Raw genomic sequence first — 20,607 nt, forward strand, 5'->3', positions numbered from 1 at the left:
TACGGTTGCGCTGGCGCAGTGTGGGCCGCCACGCGGCAACCGTACGCAGGCTATAGTTACTAGAGCTAGGTCCACTTGTAGCTCTAGTACTATAGCTCGCATACAGTTGCCGCAGGGCTATAGGACATTCTATTACAAATGCCTTAGGGACCAACCCGCTCTGACTGCCGCTGCTGCAGTGCCGCCAAAATGGCAGTTTGAAGTTTGCATATCGAATGTTCGTTTTACAAGAATACCGCAAGCAGACCATTTCAACGATAGTTACGGTTAAATTTTAGTTGCGGATCATAACTTAAAGGCATAATTCGACCATGATTATGCAAAGTTGACGAATGCTAAAGTAAACTGGCACCTTGTGTAGTTAATAAGTACATTACCTTATAGCCAACCGCGTATTAGTTTGTCAATATCACTGCTAATTACTAAGAAATGTCTAATTGAAATCCGTAAATTTGTGTAATCTGGCGACAACGCGTGACCAATTTATGGCCAACAAAATAACATCGAGTTCGGTTCGGTGACGTCACATGTTGTACAAGATGTTTGCAAGTCGAATTGTGTGTCCCGGGTAATGTCTTGCCTAGTGTTATTATTTTTGCCTAGTGCCACATATTATATTGTTGCTTGTAATCTCAGAACGATACTTCATTTATTCCGCGATCCCAAGAGTAAAACCATGAACGTACGGAATGCGCACTCAGACTTACAAGGATCGAAATCACTGACGGCCGAGCATACGTGCCCGAAAATGTCGCGGTGCACTATAATCTTGGTATGCACCGCCTGCCAGTTACGACCGGTTACGGCCGGCATACGCGTTTTGAACTGTCACAACGCGATTTCTTGGACTGCGGATTTCAATAGACAATTTCTTAGTAACGCAGGCAGTGATATTGGAAACTAACTACGCGTTTGGCTATAAGGTAATGTACTTATTAACTACCACAAGGCTGCCAGTTAACTGTAGCATTCGTTAAAATTCGCGATAATCGGGATGGTCGAATTTGCGCTTTTAAGACATATCACTTGGAATAAAAGTGCATTATTGCTATCACAGACGTTTTATACTTTATGCCTGCAAGTACCGTTACTAAGTGGTCCGGAGCACCGTATAGAAGATCCTATAGCCTCTGCGGGCAACTGCACGCGGGCCTAATAGTTACTAGAGCGTATGGGCCACTTGATTTCTTGAACGTTTGTTAAATAAGTTTGATTAAAAAACTCGACAATGTGTTACTACAAAGTCTTAATTGTTTTCTACTCTCTTTGGCGCTATGATTACTGCGTACTTTCCCTGTAAATGTTGATCAAATGCTTCTCTGAAACACACAAGGTAACATAAAAAACAAGCAATAGAAAACAACAAAAACAAATAAAAATGTAAGAAAGGTTAAGAAAGTTGATCACAAAATTCGCTGGTTGATGCTGGATTCGTATCATGGCTATCACAGCACAAGAGTACAACCAACGCCTCCATTTTAGTATCCTATGGCAGAGCTACAATATTCACTCAACACTAGTTTCAAATTATAAACTCTGCCCTCTGGGCTTTGGCATATGTCCTGCGGAAAACCTTCCACCTGCCAAAATGGCAACCTGGCGAGGAGTGCCTGTTTTATAACTAAATAATAGCGGCTGCATTGCATCCTGGGGTTAGCTGATGCCTCAGGCTTTCATTTTAATAAGGGGCGGCGTCGCGCTCGCCGCCTCACACTGCGCACCATTAAATTGTAGCCTGGTGCGTGCATGCATCGCCCGCCTCATAAAATGTGGTTGAAATCGCGCACCAAGTCTGTGGTAATTATGTTGAATAGGCGCTCCATTCTTACAGGGATGAGATCTTCGCGGATCGCGGAATTCCGCGATTTCACAGTCCCAGGGTCGATTTGTGTGAAGAATCGTTAAATCCGTTGAGAAAAATTTTAGGGGGGTTTAGAATGTACAAATTTCATTTTACAGTCCAAGCAGCCTAACTAACAGTACCTTCATTTAATACAATTGTAGATATAGTTGCTTTACAATATAGAACGGTTCTTAGTTCACTGTTTGAGATTGTCAGACGTTGGCGTTGTGTGCGTTATTTGACGCCTGCAAAAGTGTGTGTGTGTCGTGTATGCCGCGTGCTGCTTACACAGGCCGTATATAGTAGTCGCATCGTCGATCGTGTAATCAAAGCCGCCGCGTCACGCGTGGCCTTGAGGCAGTTCTTCGCCTGTCCATAGGTTGTTCAATGTTGGCAATGGATCGCGAGCCTGTGACCTGGAGTCTATTCGCAGCCCACTCTAGTTTCGAGTAGCCGAATGAGAATGGCAGACTTTGCATGACACCCGTTCGTCGTATCTGTAAAGCAATGGCAGACCTTTTAAGGGTGTGATTTTTAGTGGAGGCTCTCCAGTCATTCTCTTCAAGGGTGTGATTTTTTAATGGAGCTCTCCATCACTGCCTTTAAGGGTGGTGATTATGGAGCCCTATGGTGTTCTAGGGGAGTCATTAGTAGTCCTCCTGTACTTTTCAAATCTGAAAGCCTGGATGCCTAGCTCCGTTTCGAGGCCCGCCAAGCCACGCTAGCATAATGCGCCCGGGTGTGACACCACACACGACTAGATGTTCTAATACGAGTTGCTCTCCACGAGTTATAATTTGAACAAGTAAAGTTCGTAAACATTTAGCTACGCATAGATACCAAAATGGAGGCTATTGGTTGTGTATTTGTCCTGTGATAGTGTGAAACAAAGCGAGCGTCGAGCGAATTTTGCCATCAAGCTTTCCCACCTGCTTTTTATATTTGTTGTTTGTGCACAGCGGCATGCTGGCGGTGTACTTGTGTGTTGCAGAGCAGCATTTGAATCGCATTTACAAGAAATTATCAGTAATAACTAATAATAGGTTGAGGAGGTTAGAGAAACATTTAAAACTGGTAGTAAATATATTTCGTGTTTATTTACTATCATTTTACTATTGAAACTTTTCAAGTACCTGCGTATTTGACGGTCATTGAAACTAGCCACAGATATCATTGTATTGAATTCAAATTCAGTTCAACATTCTAATCTTACAAGTATCAATGCGGATTCTCTAAAAGTTGGCAATCAACATTTATCAATCAAAGTGCCAGAATTTGCTGTCGCATAGAAATATATTGGAGGTCTGGTGGAAGTGTAAGAGAGAAGTATAATGTCCGTATTCTGCCTGTCTGTGTTTAGGTGAATACTGGCTGCTGCGATGCGGTTGGCGACAGCAGGAAACGACATCAAGCTGTGGGACAGCAGTGACTACTCACTGCAGGATGCCTTCAACCCTCACGCGTCGGACGTGGCCTGCGTCGACTGGAGTCGCGATGGTAAGCTGGGAGCTATATATGTATAGCTGAGAGCAGGGTGCGAAATTAACGAGAGTCCGGAGTCAAATACTCCCTGATTTACTGTCGGACTTCCTGATTTGACATATGCAGGAGTCTGTGTGACTCCCTGAAAATTCTGCCATACAAACTAGTTCGTTCCGGAGCACGGCCTCGCGGAATTGCCCTATTTTTTCAGCTAATGTCCAAAGAAAATTTTGCAGACATGCAACCGCACAAATCTTAAAAATAAGCACATGCGTTATTGTTAATATCTTTAATTTTGAACCTCAGATCGCGGACTCCTTCATTTTGCTGCAGACTCACTCATTTTGAGGGTAGGGAGTCAGCTGGACTCCCGTGTTCAAAAGTTAATTTCTACCCCTGTGAGAGGGGTTTCTTCGCCGATGTCAGGACGTATCGTCAACGCAACCCTTATCTCTATCCTTACACTAACCCTAACCCTACCTCTGCATCTAAGTGTAACCCCTCTACGTGGTACCATAAGCTAATCCAAACCATAAATATAACCTAACCCTAACCATAAATCAATGTTACCATAACCAAAAACTCCCCACTCTAATGCTAACCTAAACCCTAAATCCAACCATATACCCTAATTAATTCTAACCATAACCCTAACTCTATGATCTATCACTACACTAACCATAACTTTCAAAATAAACCAAAAATAATGCAGACAGAGAAAGGTCATTATTTAGGTACTTTCGTGAAAAATTCAAGGGTAGCAAGTTGGGAGGTAAACGAGCATGCATGCGTTTTTAGCAAATTAACTCGCAGATTTCGAACTTTTGTGTGAATACTTTCAGTGCTATCTTTGCATACATCTGGTCTTGTTAAGTGAAATTGATGTCACGAGGTAACCTATACATTGAATGTGACCTTTTCGAGGACTGTATTGTCACATGAAGTGATGATAGTATTGTCTAATAATGATAACTCACGTGAAATAATTCTCCAGGGTCCAGTCTCGCATCATCATCAAAGTCTGGTGAAAAGCTGTTTTGTACACGGATAGATGGCGCCACTCCCACATATAGAGAAGTACCTGTTGCTGTAAGTATACATCTTTAATGTAATTTTATGCGGTGTGTGCCGAGGTTTTAACTTGAGACTCACGAACTAGATTTTTCCTAATTATAATATACTAATACATACTTTCTCTCCAGTCATTCTTTACTAAACAATTTTGAAAACCAAGTTTCACAAATCAAACATACAAGCGAACAGCCTTTTCCGGCGTAAATGTGGCACGGTCGTCGTGGAGACGTGGGCGATGGTGACGTTCGGATGTTTATTCTGCGTGCGAGCAGGAGGGTCAGACGTGCGTTGCGTACAACTCGCTGTCTCGCTACCTGCTCAGCGGAGGTCGGAGTGGAGTCGTACACATTTATGACCTGAAGACAAGCGAGCTAAAGAAACGATACGAGGTGAGCTTAAAAAACTAATGATAACATAACTATTGTATTATTTATTCAATCTGAGGTGAGAGCGCGTTAATCTACTAGTCCCCCTGCTAGTCACGTCCTAATAATGATTAAAAGCTAATGATAACATAACTATTGTATTATTTATTCAATGTTATTAAGTACTTAGACCTGTAGTCTGTAACGTTTAAGCTTCGCAGCCACCTGAGGTGGCTAAAAATCACTATCTTTTGATTAGTATGCTACCAGTGGTCGGTGGTAGAGTGGTCTACATTGAGTAGTCTTACTAATACCTGATTGATTCAATTAAGTTACAAGAAATTGCACCACACAAGATATCAGCTGGGCGTACACCGATCTCGCTTGTTCATAAACTCATGCAGTCTTGCATGAAATCTCTTGCATTTTGTAGAAATAACAATGACGTAGCTAACAATTAATCTAGTGAAAACAGCATTGGCGTAACGGGAGCTGGCATGAACGAATCGACTGTTTATCGTCATTATTATCCCCTATTTATTGTCTATATTATAATATTATTATTGACCGATTTATTATCCCCTATATTGTTACGTCGCAGTCATGTTCTATTGTTGATGTATGTCGCTAGGGTCACAAGTCGGAGGTGACCTGCCTGCAGTTCAACCACAACGACCTGTATGTCGCGGCCGGGGCAAGCAGTGGCGCCATCATCCTGTTTAACGTTGTCACTGGCGTTGCGTCTGCACCGCTCACGTCACCGAACACGCAGGTAAGCACACCTGTAATCACATAGACACACCTGAAAACACATAGGCACTCCTGAAAACACCTGTAATCACATAGGCACACTTGGAAACACCTGTAATCACATAGGCACACCTGTAATCACATAGACACACCTGAAAACACACCTGTAATCACATAGGCACACCTGGAAACACCTGTAATCACATAGACACACCTGTAATCACATAGGCACACCTGGAAACACCTGTAATCACATAGACACACCTGAAAACACATAGTAACATCTGTAATCACATAGGCACACCTGGAAACACCTGTAATCACATATCCTGCTTTGTGAAACCCCGTTCATGATCAAGTCCCAGAAATGGAATGATATTATGATCGTGTATGCGTTTTATAGCATGCCTACAATAAATAACGAAATCGAGATATATAACACTTTCGGTCCTCGTAAACTCGTAAACGTGCAGCCGGCACCTTACATGCAAGGTCTTCTAGCTATTTCTTAGGAGAGTTCTACTGATGAAATCGTATCATATAATTCTATGCTAGAATACCTCCTCTCCATTTTAAATCCTAATTTGTGCAAAATATTTTTCTTCTCGTGAGATATTGCGCATGCGCAAGAATCTTTCAGGCGTGCAGTACGAACTGAAGAAAAATGCATAACATAGCTTGATGAGGAAGAGAGGGTGGGATACTGAGAACAGGCGCCAGCAAAGATAGCTGAGGGTGATGGAAAAAGAAGGAGGCAGAGAGCGAGGGACAAGGAAGGCAAGTGGAAAAATGGAGGAGATAAAGTAGGAGATTTGCTCCCTACAGGCTAGGGTGCTCTCACTAACTCACTAACGTAGCCAGATTGTGTACTGACTGGTATAGGTGCGAACGGACAGCCGGGAACTTTGCCACATCCGGGACTTTCTTAACCTAGCAACCAGCTGTGCCGGTGAAAACAACAGCCTGTCTCCGTGAGCTTACACACGCAATACCCCATTTCTAAACCAAACGCATACTAATTTCCTTGCATATATGCCGAAAACTTGTGTAGTAGTAGGTTGTCACAATCATATATATTGCACAGATAAGAAAAGATATTTTTTGACTGCCAAAATGACATAAGAGTCCAGAGAGGCGTGATAAGTCATAAATGGCTGACTGCCATTTAAATGTAAATGAGTAAATGAGTAAATGTAAATGGTACGCACTGGAGTCCGTCAAAATTCTCCAATGTTTGTTCTGATCATTTCGTGACAGGTAACTATACTATTTTATAACTGCGTGTGTGTGCGTGCGCGCGTGCGTGCGTGCGTGCGTGCGTGCGTGTGTACGTGCGTGTGAGTGTGTCACTGTGTGTGCGAGTGCGTGTGCGTGTGCGTGCGTCTGTGTGTGTGCGTGCGCGCGTGCGTGTGTGCGTGCGTGCGTGCATGCATGCGTGCGTGTGAGTGTGTCACTGTGTGTGCGAGTGCGTGTGCGTGTTCGTGCGTCTGTGTGTGTGCGTGCGCGCGTGCGTGTGAGTGTGTCACTGTGTGTGCGAGTGCGTGTGCGTGTGCGTGCGTCTGTGTGTGTGCGTGCGCGCGTGCGTGTGAGTGTGTCACTGTGTGTGCGAGTGCGTGTGCGTGTGCGTGCGTCTGTGTGTGTGCGTGCGTGCGTGCGTGCGTGTGTGTCACTGTGTGTGCGAGTGCGTGTGCGTTCGAAGTGTGTCACTGCGGTGTGCGTGTCGGCGTGTTGCCTGTCGGTGCGTGTGCGCGCGTGCGTGTTTGTTGTGTTCCTTATGTGTGCGCGTGTGCGTTCGAGTGTGTCACTCGCGTGTCGTGTGCGTGTGCCTGTGCGTGCGTGTGCGCGCGTGCACGTGTTTGTGTGTCGCCTTATGTGTGCGCGTGGCGTGTGCGTGTACGTGTGCGTGTGTCACTGAGTGTGTGCGAGTGCGTGCGGTAGCGTGTGCGTGTTCGTGTGCGTGTGAGTGTGTCACTGTGTGTGCGTGTGCGTTTGCGTGCGTGGCGTGCGTGCGTGCGCGTGGCGTGCGTGCGTGTGCGCGCAGGTGCGTTGTTGCATCGTGCCTGTGCCCTGTGCGCCGCGTGCGTGTTTGTGTGTTTCTTGGTGTGTGTGCGAGTGGCGTATGTGTGTGGCTGTGCGTGTGCGTGTGCGTGTGCGTGTGCGTGTTGAGTGTGCGTGTGCGTGTGATGTGCGTGTGCGTGGTGCGTGTGGCGTGTGTAGTGTGCGTGGTGCGTGTGCCGTGTGAGTGTGTCACTGGCGTGTGCTGAGTTGGGTTGGGGGGTCCAAAACGTGTGCAATGAGAGTGTGTTTGCGGTGCGTTGTGCGTGTGCCGTGTGAGTGTGTCACTGTCTGTGCGTGTGCGTGTGCGTGTGTGTGCGTGCGGCATGGTATCTTGTGACTTTGTTTTTGTTTCACGAATGACCTTTGTGGTAATTTTAAATTTCAACTAATGGCAAAGCACATTACAAATATACCAAATATAGAGAATATGCTTAAATAATTTAGATATCGATATGTATCTTAATGTATTAATATATTATCTTACAATAATGTCGATAATACCTACGCTTATTCGCAGTGAAAGGTGCGGGCCCCTATGAGCATCATAAATCCAGCCCCACCAGATCAGGATAAAGTGACGCACTCGTAAGGCGATATTAGAAGAAAGTATCATGAAAAAAAACTTATTAAAGAACTTTCCAAACACGATGAACGCTAGAGCTAAAAGCTGGACTTGTATCGTTCAAAAACTTTTTAAATTAAACAATGATTTCTGTGTGTCGTTTGCTCAAATGATATTTCTTCTGAATCATGCCTACGGAGTATATAAGTATAGACCTAAGTGCGTGTACCTCCATAAATATGCACTCTACATAGTTAAAAATAACAGGTAGTTTCATATTAATACCTGAATATATGTATTCAATATAAGACGAAATATAGTCGATTCTAAACGCTATGATCGATTAAGGTATTATCATAGATGAACTTGTCTTAGAAGATATCCTCCTGGGCCCTAACTCTATTCTATATTATGGTCTGAATATATTTTGAGCCACAACATGACTCAGCCGAGAGATCTCACACAACGAAATAACCACACATAAGTCCCAAAAGACATTACACCCATATGCGGGCAGCAGCACATCCACGACGCAACCAACACGACACGCACAGAGCACGATGAGCAGTAACTACTCGTCAGAATCGCCCGACGCCAGTTCCGCACACGACTTCGCACAACCGCTGCACACATCTACGTCTCGAGAACTACACACACGAAATGCTGGATTGAGCACCTGCCAGCAACCAGATGTCAATCACATGGGGAGCAAATCACTGCCGAGCGAAACCAACATCGCACATCTGACACAAACCTACACCTAACACATTTCCACGACGTACAGACAAGACATTCAGAGTTCACACGAGAACTATCACATTTCTGCAACCTTACAGACGACTAACTCACGAGCAGTTTCATCACAACAAAGAGATTTATGGACCGAACGCAGCATGCTTTATTACGAGCCGATCCCTCACTCTATACTACGCCTAACAACACTCTGTCAAAAGACTTAATCGCCGCACACATCAATACTTCCACATCTGTCCGACACATCTAATCGAGCTTGAAGTAAAAACAGTCACAAATTAACACAGTCTCTAACTATTAGAACGGTCTGTATCGCACAGGGCACAGCATGCAATGCACACGTCACCGCGCGCAACACCACCGCACGCAATCAGGAACTGGGACGCACTGGGGTCACGCACGCACTCATCATGCACACACAGTGACACACTCACACGCACACGACACGCACACGCAACGCACACGCACATCAGCACACCAGTGACTATCTATGCACACGTACACGTCTACACCACACGCTGCACACATAAGGACATCCATGCAATACGACTACATTTACATAGACCGCGAAGGGATAGACGGGACATAGGGACATAGCAGAGCTGACGCCGTAATAGAGGCACAGGCACAGCGTGATGCGGATAGATAGGACACAATCGTGTTACTACTATCTAGATGATGCTCTCTAATCCTTGCGCCCACAGGCATCTGCCACCTTGTGCTCGTAGAGGCTATGTCCCCTGACCTCTTTTGACTTTGGACCCTTTAGCCTATTTTGACTAACCCTAACCCTAACCCTATAGATAAATAAATATATATATATTATAAATTTATATATTATATATATATATAGTGGACTGCAGAATACTAAATACGAAGGGCCAGGTCAAACATAGGGTTAGGGGACATAGACGCTTATCTGCGCCACTTTGTAGCTCTAGTGAACACCCACGTACGGTTGCCGCGTAGGCGCAGGTGTGGCCGCCACACGTCAAACGCGTACGCAGGCTATAGTTTACATAGACTAGGTCACTTGGTAGCTCAGTACATAGGCTGCGCAGTAACAGTTGCCGGCAGGGCTATAGGACATTCCTATTACATGCTAGGGACCGCAACCCGCTGACTGCCCTGCTGCAGTGCGCCAAAAATGGCAGTTTGAAGTTTGCCAAATTCGAAGTTCGTTACAAGGAATACCGCAAGCAGACCATTTCAACGATAGTTACGGTTAAATTTTAGTTGCGGCATATAAACTTAAAGCATAATTCGACATCGATTATCAAAGTTGACGATGCTGGATTCAACGACTGACACTGGCACTCTTGATGCATCTACTCAAGAATCTGCAATAAGTCACATTAAGCGCACTAGACAATAAGACCAACACAAACACGCACCGCGCGCACTATCAGTGTTCGAATCCGCAAATATCACTCAGTGAGATCTACAACGCAAACGACGAGCAACTGTACCGTAATGAATAGTCCGTAAATTTGGAATGCTGGCGACTAACCGTAAATTTATGCCAACAAAATAAACATCGAGAGTTTCGAAGGCTATCAACGGCTTCGAAACTCCCACACCCTCTTATTGCTACGACACCACAGGACCCATCATTCGAACGCACACGACGACAAATTCGTACAACATCGTCGATCACCCCGGCGAGCTAATGACAACTCTAGCGTACTACGTCGACACGTCAAGCTGTGTATTCAACTACTTGCACCTATATGTACCAGCACACACTTTCACTATGTTGTCTACACGTGCTAAAATCATCAAAGAACCGATAACTCAGGTGTATCCATATCATATTCCCGAAATGTCCCAAGAGTAAAAACCATAACGTACGGAATGCGGACCGCATCAGACTACCAGGATCGAAAATCACTGACGGCCGAGCATCGCACACGACCGTGCGAACATAAGTCTACCGCGCTGCACTGTGAGCCACAATCACAAGTCTGTCACATCACGGACACACACGCACACGCACAGCGCGCTCAGCAAGTCATCTACGGAAGCGCGCGGATTACCGGGCACGCACTCACACGATTTGATCAACTGTCCGCAACACCGCAATTTACGCTGAGCACTAAGCGCCGAGGCAACGTTCCATCATATTAGACCACGTCTACTGTAAGTAACACCGCAGCAGCTAGCAACCATGCACCACAACGACTAAATACCACGCGGTCATTGCGCCACTATAAAGTAAATGCGAGCGGTACCACTATTAACTAACACAAGGTGCCAGTTACTGTAACACTGCTAATACACATGCACTAATCGATGGTCGAATTATGCCTTTAAGACATATTCCACTTCGGATAAAGGCATTAATTGGTGATATCAGCAGACGTTTTTATACTTATAGCCTCAAAGTAACCGGTGTACTAAGTTGGTCCCGGAGCACCGTGAATATGAAGAGTCCTATAAGCCCTGCGCAACTGCACGCGTGCTATAAGTTACTGAGCTTCGAGCATATGCACTTAGATAGTCGTTGCGAGAATAACACGGGTTTTAAAGCTTAAATCAACTTTGATAACATAAAGCACGAACACTATATACCCAAAACCGAAAAAGTCTTAACAATGTCATTCTAAGCGCTCGCTTCGCCCTACTAGAGATATACCGTGTAATTCCCCTAGCGTAAATGGCTGACTCGAACACGCAATGCTCGCTGACAACACACAAAGGCACCACACTCAAAAACACAACACACAGACAGATAAGAAACACAACAATCACAACAAAAATCAAACATAACTGGTACGAAGCATACGGTAAAACATGGTACACAACTCACAACGCATCGCTACAACACACACGCAGCGGCAGCACGCACGCAACGCAAGCGCGCGCACGCGCACACACACGCAGTTAGTAAAATTTATCTCGCTATTGATGCTGGAAGCGTATCAATCCCTATGTCCACGAAAAGTCACGAAGTCAAACAAGACACACATTGGAGAATTTTGACGACTCCAGTGGCACCTATCATTTACATTATATACTACTACTTTATGACAGTCATTATGCTAATATATATTCACTTACAACAAAACTGAGTGCAGTATCACCAATTGTATGAAACTTTAAATCAACGTGGCGCATCTGGGGCTTCTTGGCGATATCTTCATAGCAGAGAAAAACGTGAAGGCGCCGCCGATAGGCGTGAGTGATGAGCACAGTCTCTGCCATATATATTGGAAATGGGAGTTGAAGTGCCTGTTCAGTACCATAACACTAATAGAACGAGAGCAACTTTGTCAACTTCTCTATCTGAGTGCACTAAGTATTATGACTCGATTGTCGAAGCAACGCTGAAAGTCTCATCTTTAAAGCGAGGCGCAGATCAGACAAAGCTCACAAAGCAACAAGTTTTCCGGGCGATCCATATGCAACAAAGGAATCTAAGTATGCGGCGCATCTGCGGATATAATGTGAGCATTGGCTGTCGATTGCGAGCTGCATGCGTAGACTGAGCGTGAGCACATGAGAAAGTGCCTGTTGATGTATATTCACTCGGCACGCTGGTTCTAGTTAAAAAGTCCGGATGCTGGAAAGTTCCGGCTTCACGTCGCACACCTGAGTACTGCAGTCACAACGCAATAACACTACAGTCGTTGAACTACGATGTTAGTGAGAAGTATAGCTGGCAGTAGCACCCCACATTGTTATGGTGAGCAAGAGATTCGTCCTACTTTATCTCCTCCATTTTTATGACACCATTACTTGCCTTCGCTCGTGATGTCCCTACGCTCTGCGCGCACAAATCTCGCCGGAATTCTTTTTTCAACACGAGTCCAAGGCCGCGTCGCGAGTCTTTAGTGAATTGTCTGGCGCGTCTAGTAATCCTTCTCTAGTATCTGAGAGAAAACCTTAACTTCTACGGTTGCGGCTCCCATTCAATGTCCTATAGTAAAGCATTTTGTATCATTCTAACATTTCCACAATGTAATCTGTCAAACCCTGAAAAGATCAGTTCCCGCCAAGCGAGCCAATAATCCTCCACGAAAGAAGAAAGAGAATCATTTTGCACTACTAACAGTACCTTCATGTAATAACTTGAAATAGTAGTCTTTCAAATATAGACACGGCTTAGTTCACTGTTTGAATTGTCAGACGTGTGGCCAAAGTGTGGTGCGTTTATTTGACGCTGCAAGTGTGTGTGTGTGTGTATGCCTGCGTAGAGTGCTAACACAGGCCGTAATATATATTACGCGATCGATCGATCGTGTACATCAAAAGCCGCCGCGGTCCGCGTGGCCTTGAATGGCTAGTTTTCCCTTCCATAGAAGTTTGTCAATTGTTGCAATGGATCGCGAGCCCTGACTGGAGTATCTATTCAGCCCAAACTCAGTTTAGTACCCAATGAGAAGGCAGCTTTCATACACCCTTCGTCGGTTATCTTAAAACAAATGGCAGACCTTTTAAGGTGTGATTTTTAGTGGAGAATCTCCATCATGCCTTTAAGGTGTGATGTTTTTAAATGGAGCTCTCCATCATGGCCTCTTCAGGTTGTTGATTTATGGAGCGTGAAAAGTCCCCTATGTGTGTTCTAGGGAGTCATTAGTAAAGTCCTCCATGTACTGTTTCAAATCTGAAAAGCCATGGATGGCCTATCTTCGTTTCGAGGCAACGACCAAGCCATGCTAGCATAATGCGCCCGGGTGACACACACAAGGACTACAGATGTTCTTAAATACTGAGTGAAATGCTTCTCTAAACAACAAATTATTAAGATGTTGAGAAGCGTAAGTACATAACGCTTAATAACGTAGAGATTCACTATGTTAGACCGTATCGTGCACTCAGTATCAGCCAAATCGACGCTATTGGAGAATATATCGTAGATAGATCGCTTTCGCATGTGATAGTGTGCACAACAGAGCGCAGCGTCTTGAGGCGAGTTCGACAGAAGGACCGAAGTGTAGAGCCATAATACGCTCCGCAACCTGCCGATTTAATTTTTGATTTGTTATTGGTGCACACAGCGCATGACTAGCGGTGTAAAACTCTGTGCTGATTGTGCAAGCGACAGCATATTCTAGTAATCAGAGCCAATTTTTAACAAGAAATTACACGATATATATACTAATAGAGTGATATGGTTGATCTAATAGGAAGAGCGAGGGTTGAGAGAATTACATTTAACAGCAATAGCAAAGAGAGATAGTCTCGTTTTTCATTTATAACATTAATCTATTGCTCAGAGAGACGTATTTTAATAGTATATGGCTAGTTATTTTAGACGGTCAAATGAGATAACTAGTCCACATCAAGATATCATTATGTATTGAATTCAAATTCATGATTTCTAACATTCTAATTCATTACAAGTAATATACAATGCGATCTTACTATAAAAGTTTATAGGCAATCACTAAATTTATTATACAATTCAATAAGTGCTCACAGAAATTTGCTTCGAGCAAGAAACATTATATATAGGTAAGTACTGGTGAGAAGGTGTAAGAAGAATTATACGATGTCCGTATTCTGGGCTGTTCTGTGTGTTAGGTGAATACTGCTGCTGCGAATGCGGTTTGGCGACAGCAGGAAAAACGACATCAAAAAGCTGTGGGACAGCCAGTAGACTACATCACTGGTCCAGTGATCACTTCAACCTCACGCGTCGGACGTGGCCTGCGTCGACTGAGTACGCGATGGTAAGCTGGTAAGCTATATAATGTATAGGCTGAGAGCAGGCGTGCAAAAATTAACGGAGTCCGGAGTCAAATACTCCCGCTGATTTACTGTGCGGACTTCCTGATTTGACATATGCAGGAGTCTGTGTGACTCCTGAAAAATTCTTGCCATAACAAACTAGTTCGTTCGCGGAGGCACGGGCCTCGCGGAATTACCGCGTAATTTATTTTCAGCTAATGTCCAAAGAAAAATCTTGGCAGACGTGCAACTGCATGATATCTTAAAATAAGCACATCGTTATGGTAATATCTTTAATTTGAACCTTCAGATCGCGACCTACTTCATTTTTGCTGGAGACTCACCTCATTTGAGTGTAAGGAGTCAGCTGGACCTCCCGTGTTCAAAAAGTTAATTTCTACTCCCTGTGAGAGGGGTGTTTCTTCGCCGATGTCAGGGCGTATCGTCAATGCAACGCCTTATCTCTATCCATATCACTAAACCCCTAACCCTAAAACGCTCTGCATCTAATGAAACGCCCTTTACGTAGTAACCATAAGCTAATCCAAACCATAAATATAAACCTAACCCTAACCAATCAATGTTTACCATAACCCAAAAACTACACTGCTAAAGCCCACCTAAAGCGCTAAATCCAACCAAATACCCTAAATTAAGTTCTATACACATAACCCTAACTCTATGAATGCTACGACTACACTAAATCATATACTTTCAAAGTAAACCAGAAATAATGCGAGACAGAGAGAGAGGTCGATTAGTGAGGTACTTTCGTGACAAAATGTAGGGGTAGGCAAAGTTGGGAGTAAACGAGCAATGCATGCAGTTTTAGCAAATTCAACTGAGGCAGCAGAGTTCGACTTTGTGTGAATACTTTTCAGTGCTAAATCTTGCATACAATCTGGTTCTTGTATAAGGTGAAATTGATGTCAAACGAGGTAACCTATACATTGAATGTGACCTTTTCGAGGACTGTAATTGTCACATGAAGTGATGAATAGATTGTCTAATAATGATAACTCACGTGAAATAATTCTACGAGCAGGGTCCGTCTCGCTCATCATCAAAGTCTGGTGAAAAGTGTTTTTGTAAGCAAGATAGAATGGCGGCCACTCCTACATATAGAAGAAGGTACCTGTTGCTGTAAGTATACAATCTTTAATGTAATTTTATGGGCGGTGTGTGCGCCAGAGGTTTAACTTTGAACTCACGATACTAGATTTTTGCCTAATTATAATATATCTAAATACATACTTACTCTCGTAAGTCATTCTTTAACTAAACACATTTTGAAACCAAGTTTCACAAAGTCAAACATACAAGCGAACGGAGAGAGCCGCGTGCGCGCGAGAAATGTGCCAGCGGTCGTCGGTGGAGAGTGGGCGATTGGTGACGTTCAGGATGTTTATCTGCCTGCGAGCAGGAGGGTCAGACGTGCTTGCGTACACTCCGCTGTTCGCTACTTGCTCAGCCGGAGGTCGGAGTGGAGTCGTACGACGATTTAGACCTGAAAGACAAGCAAAGCTAAAAAGAAACGATACGAAGGCTGAAGGACTTAAAAAACTAATGATAACATAACTATTGTATTAATTTATTCAATCCCGAGGTGAAGAAGCGCATTAATCTACTAGCCCCGCTAGCTAGTGGGCACGGTGCGCGCGAGATAATGATTAAAAAACTAATGATAACATAAACTATTGTATTATTTATTCAATTTTATTAAGTAGGTTAGACGCTGTAGTCTGTACGTTTAAGCTTCGCAGCCACCTGAGTGGCTAAAAATCACTATCTTTTTGATTAGTATGCTAACCAGTGTCGGGTGTAAGAGTGAGTCTATAATGAGTAGTCTTACTAATACCTTGAGATTCAATTAAGTTATAAGACATTGCAACCACACAAATATCAGGCTGGGCGCACACCGATTCTCGGCTTGTTCAATAAACTCATGCAGGGTCTGCATAAAAAAATGCGTTGGCAATTTGTAGAAATAACTAATGAACGTAGCTAACAATTAATGCTAGTGAAAACAGCATTTGCGTACACAAACGGGAGCTGGCATGAACGGATATCCGACTGTTTATCATGCAGTTATTATCCGCCTTATTTATTGTCTATATTATAAAATTATTGATTGACGCGATTTAAATTATCAACCTATATTGTTACGTCGCAGCTCATTTCCTATTGTTGATGTATGTCGCTAGGGTCACAGTCGGAGGTGAAGCCTGTCCTGCTAGTTCAACCCAACGACCTGTAATGTCGCGGCCCGGGCAAGCAAGTTGGCGCATCATCCTGTTCAACGTTGTCACTGGCATTGCGGTCTTGCACCGCTCACGTCGCCGAAAACGCAGGAACCACCTGTATATCACATAGAACACACCTGAGAAACACATAGGCACTCGTCTGAAAACACCTGTAATCACATAGGCACACTTGAATACACCTGTAATTCACAATAAGCACACCTGAAAACACTGTAACACATAGACACCGTGTAATGCATCATTAGGCAGGCACCTGGAAACACCTGATAATCGACATAGACACAGCCCTGAAAAACACATAGTAAGGCATGCTGTAATTCAGCATAGCAGCACCTGGAAAACACCTAGTAATCACATAGACAACCGAAAACCACAAGCCTGTAAAATCACATAGGCACACTGTATCACATGAGAGCACCATCACTGAAAAACACACAACCTGTAATCACATAGGGCACACCTGTATTCTCATAGACACACGCTGTTAATGCACAATGGGCCAGCACCTGTAATCACATAGGCACACCTGTAATTACATAGTCACACCTGTAATCACATAGACACACCTGTAATCACATAGACACACCTGTAATCACATAGGCACACCTGTAATCACATAGGCACACCTGTAAGATGTACATAGTCACACCGTAATCAGGAGGCATAGTCACACCGGTAATCACATAGTCACACCTGTAATCACATAGGCACACCTGGAAACACCTGTAATCACATAGGCACACCTGGAAACACCTGTAATCACATAGGCACACCTGAAAACACACCTGTAATCACATAGGCACACCTGCAAACACCTGTAAGTACACTTCTAACCACTAGCTAGCGCCAAAACAGTCTAATCGTCTGCTTCCCCGCGTGAAGGCAGTCAGACGCCTGCAGTACAGCTACTAACGACAAACACACAAGTACATAGAACACTAGCTACTATGACAACACACAAGTACATAGGAAATCACTAGCTACTAGATGACAAACATCAGCAAGTACATAGAACACTAGCTACTAATGACAAACACACAAGTACATAGAACACTAGCTACTAATGACAAACACACAAGTACATAGAACACTAGCTACTAATGACAAACACACAAGTACAAATAGCAACAACTAAAGCTACAATTGACAACACACAAGTAGCATAGAACACTAAGCTACTAATGAAACACATCAAGTATAAAAAAAACATAGAACACTAGCTAACTATGAATCAACACAACAGGTAGCAATAGAACTACTAAGCTACTACGACTAAAGCACACAAGTCTGACACTAGCCTACCTAACGACAAACCACACAAAGTAATATAAACACTAGCTACTAATGACAAACACACAAGTACATAGAACACTAGCTACTAACGACAAACACACAAGTACGTAGAACACTAGGCTATCTATGACAAACACACAAGTACATAGAACACTAGCTACTAACGACAAACACACAAGTACATAGAACACTAGCTACTAATGACAAACACACAAGTACATAGAACACTAGCTACTAAACACACAGTCAAGTCACATAGAGGAGATACTAGCTAGGCTGATGACAATACACAGGGCCAAGATAAGCTAATAATGAAGCTTACTGGAGCTACTTCAACATCGAACTAACACCACAAAGGTACATAGAACTAGAGGGCGTAGGAAGCAAGTAACTTAAAGACGACAAACACATCAAGTACATAGAACACTAAGCGTAAGCGATAAAACAGTCCTAATCAATTTGCTTTCGCCGCGTGCAGGCAGTCAGACGCCTGCAGTACAGCTACTAACGACAAACACACAAGTACATAGAACACTAGCTAGCGATAAACAGTCTAATCGTTTGCTTTCGCCGCGTGCAGGCAGTCAGACGCCTGCAGTACAGCTACTAACGACAAACTACAGCAAAGTAGCGATAGAATACTACTAGCTAGCGATAAGACAGTCCTAATCAGTTGTGCTTTCGCCGCGTGCAAGGCAGTCCAACGCCCCTGCAGTACAGCTACATAACGACAAACACACAAGTACATAAACATGCTAGCCCTAGCGATAACAGATCTAATCGTTTTGCTTATCGGCCGCCGTTGCAGGCAGTTCAGACGCGCAGTACAGTCAACATCATAGCGTTCGCTGGCTCGTGCGTTGAGTGACGACGAGCGACGAGCCTTGGGATGTGAACGCGGCGGCAGCAGCTGCAGCGCTTCGCCGGCAGCCACCATCGCGCCCGTCAGCCGACCTGTGCTTCTCGCTGCGCGTCAAACGATCGGCTGCTCATCAGGCTCTGGCCTCGACCAGTCGCGTGCTGGCTACGATGTCATCGACCAAGTAAGTAAGGGCCTAGCCAGAACCGCTGACTTTTGGTTAGGCTCGATCACTGCAACTCTGCAACCCGCTGTGCGAGTCGTCAGCGCGCCTTCACCGTGTGTGGCGCAATGCAAGCGACTTGCTGCAGTCGTTCTTTCCATTTGTCTTTTGTCTTCGCATTGTCTTCCATGACTTATTATTACCGCGCACAACATGCGATTTCGGAGCGATTGGGCGAAGCGACGAGTTGCTTATAAATCAAAACCGTTGTGGCAAACGACCAGAATCGCTACTGAGTTGCCAGTTGCATGTTTCCCGCAAGACTTGCGACTTTTTCAATAACTCGGCTGCGAATTCAGAAATGCAGCCGAGTTGCATGAAATAAGTGGGCAAGTCTTGCGCTAACGGCTTTACGCGAGGGGGGGGGGGAGGGGGGGGGGGGGGGGGGGGGGGGGGGGCCGTCCGGCCGGGGGTCGGGCGAAATGGTCGCGCAGTCTGCCAGGTTCGCCATTAAATGAAACTTGTCCGACATTTTGGGCTCGCAACAACTATCTGGTGCATTTTCGAATATAATGCAGACAGGACACTCCAAAAATCTCATGACGCTCAGAGAAAGAGGCGAAGAGGAAACTATGTGAGGAGGGGGAGTACGGTGAATGAAGGGGCGGAAGCAAAAAGATGCAACGGGGACGAGGAGGAAAAAGGAGGAGAGTATTTTGGGAGTGTCGCTGTTCTGCAATAATTCAATTCTATGCAGGGGCCAGACCAGCATGGTTGTGGAGCGCAAAATGGTAGGATCAAGAGTTGGTGGGGAAACGAAGTTTAGATATGAGAGGGGGAATTTGGAGAAACAGCACGTTCCAGGAGATGTGGGAGATGCGGAGGGCCGACAGAGGGAGGGGAGAGGAGAGAGGGCGGGGTACGAGTGAAGTAAGCGAGCGACCAGATGAGAGGGAAGGGGGGGACATTCGCGGGGCCCAAGGCCAGGGGAGGGCGGAGGGGATGTTGAAACAGCAATGGCGAGAGGACACATCGGATCTGGCAGGATGGGCCGATCGAGAGGCCTAGAGATGACGGGGGACGGAGCTTGTCGCGTTGAGGAGCGTTAGCGCAGACTGTGCGACTTTTTTTATCTGATAGCAGACTGCGGCCTGCAATATGCTAGAATGCGCAGCCGAGTGCGATGAATAAAACGTCTGCAAAGTCTGCGGAACACACACGCCGTCCGACTCGCGATGCATACTGCAGACGACTGGGCGGTTAGCGATTCGAAATGATGAGCGGCTGGGATGTCGCAGGGAGGGTGCGAGTGAGTGAGTATAGCAAGTACGGGTTTGGCAAGGTGCGGTCCGTGTTATAAAGCCTAACAAAAAACCTGAGAGGAGGTGAGGAAGTCGGTATGTTCGTGGGCGCAAATGAGAGAACACGAGTTTCGCCGCAATACGATTGGTAAGGAGCGAAGTCTGCT

At 44.8% G+C, this 20,607-nt stretch overlaps 1 protein-coding gene across 1 annotated transcript in view; it reads left to right on the forward strand.

The window, feature by feature from the left end:
* LOC106810014 (protein NEDD1-like) overlaps nt 1–20,607 on the forward strand; it is a 21,406-nt gene that overhangs the window by 483 nt on the left and 316 nt on the right. The window contains exons 2-5 of the mRNA XM_014813265.1: nt 3,204–3,340; nt 4,320–4,414; nt 4,672–4,788; nt 5,396–5,536. Coding sequence (XP_014668751.1) covers nt 3,223–3,340; nt 4,320–4,414; nt 4,672–4,788; nt 5,396–5,536 — 471 coding nt within the window. The 5' untranslated portion in view covers nt 3,204–3,222. The remainder of the gene's footprint in view (nt 1–3,203; nt 3,341–4,319; nt 4,415–4,671; nt 4,789–5,395; nt 5,537–20,607) is intronic.

The sequence above is a fragment of the Priapulus caudatus genome, unplaced genomic scaffold, assembly GCF_000485595.1.
Source record: "Priapulus caudatus unplaced genomic scaffold, Priapulus_caudatus-5.0.1 Scaffold404, whole genome shotgun sequence".
Taxonomy (NCBI): Eukaryota; Metazoa; Priapulida; class Priapulimorpha; order Priapulimorphida; family Priapulidae; genus Priapulus; species Priapulus caudatus.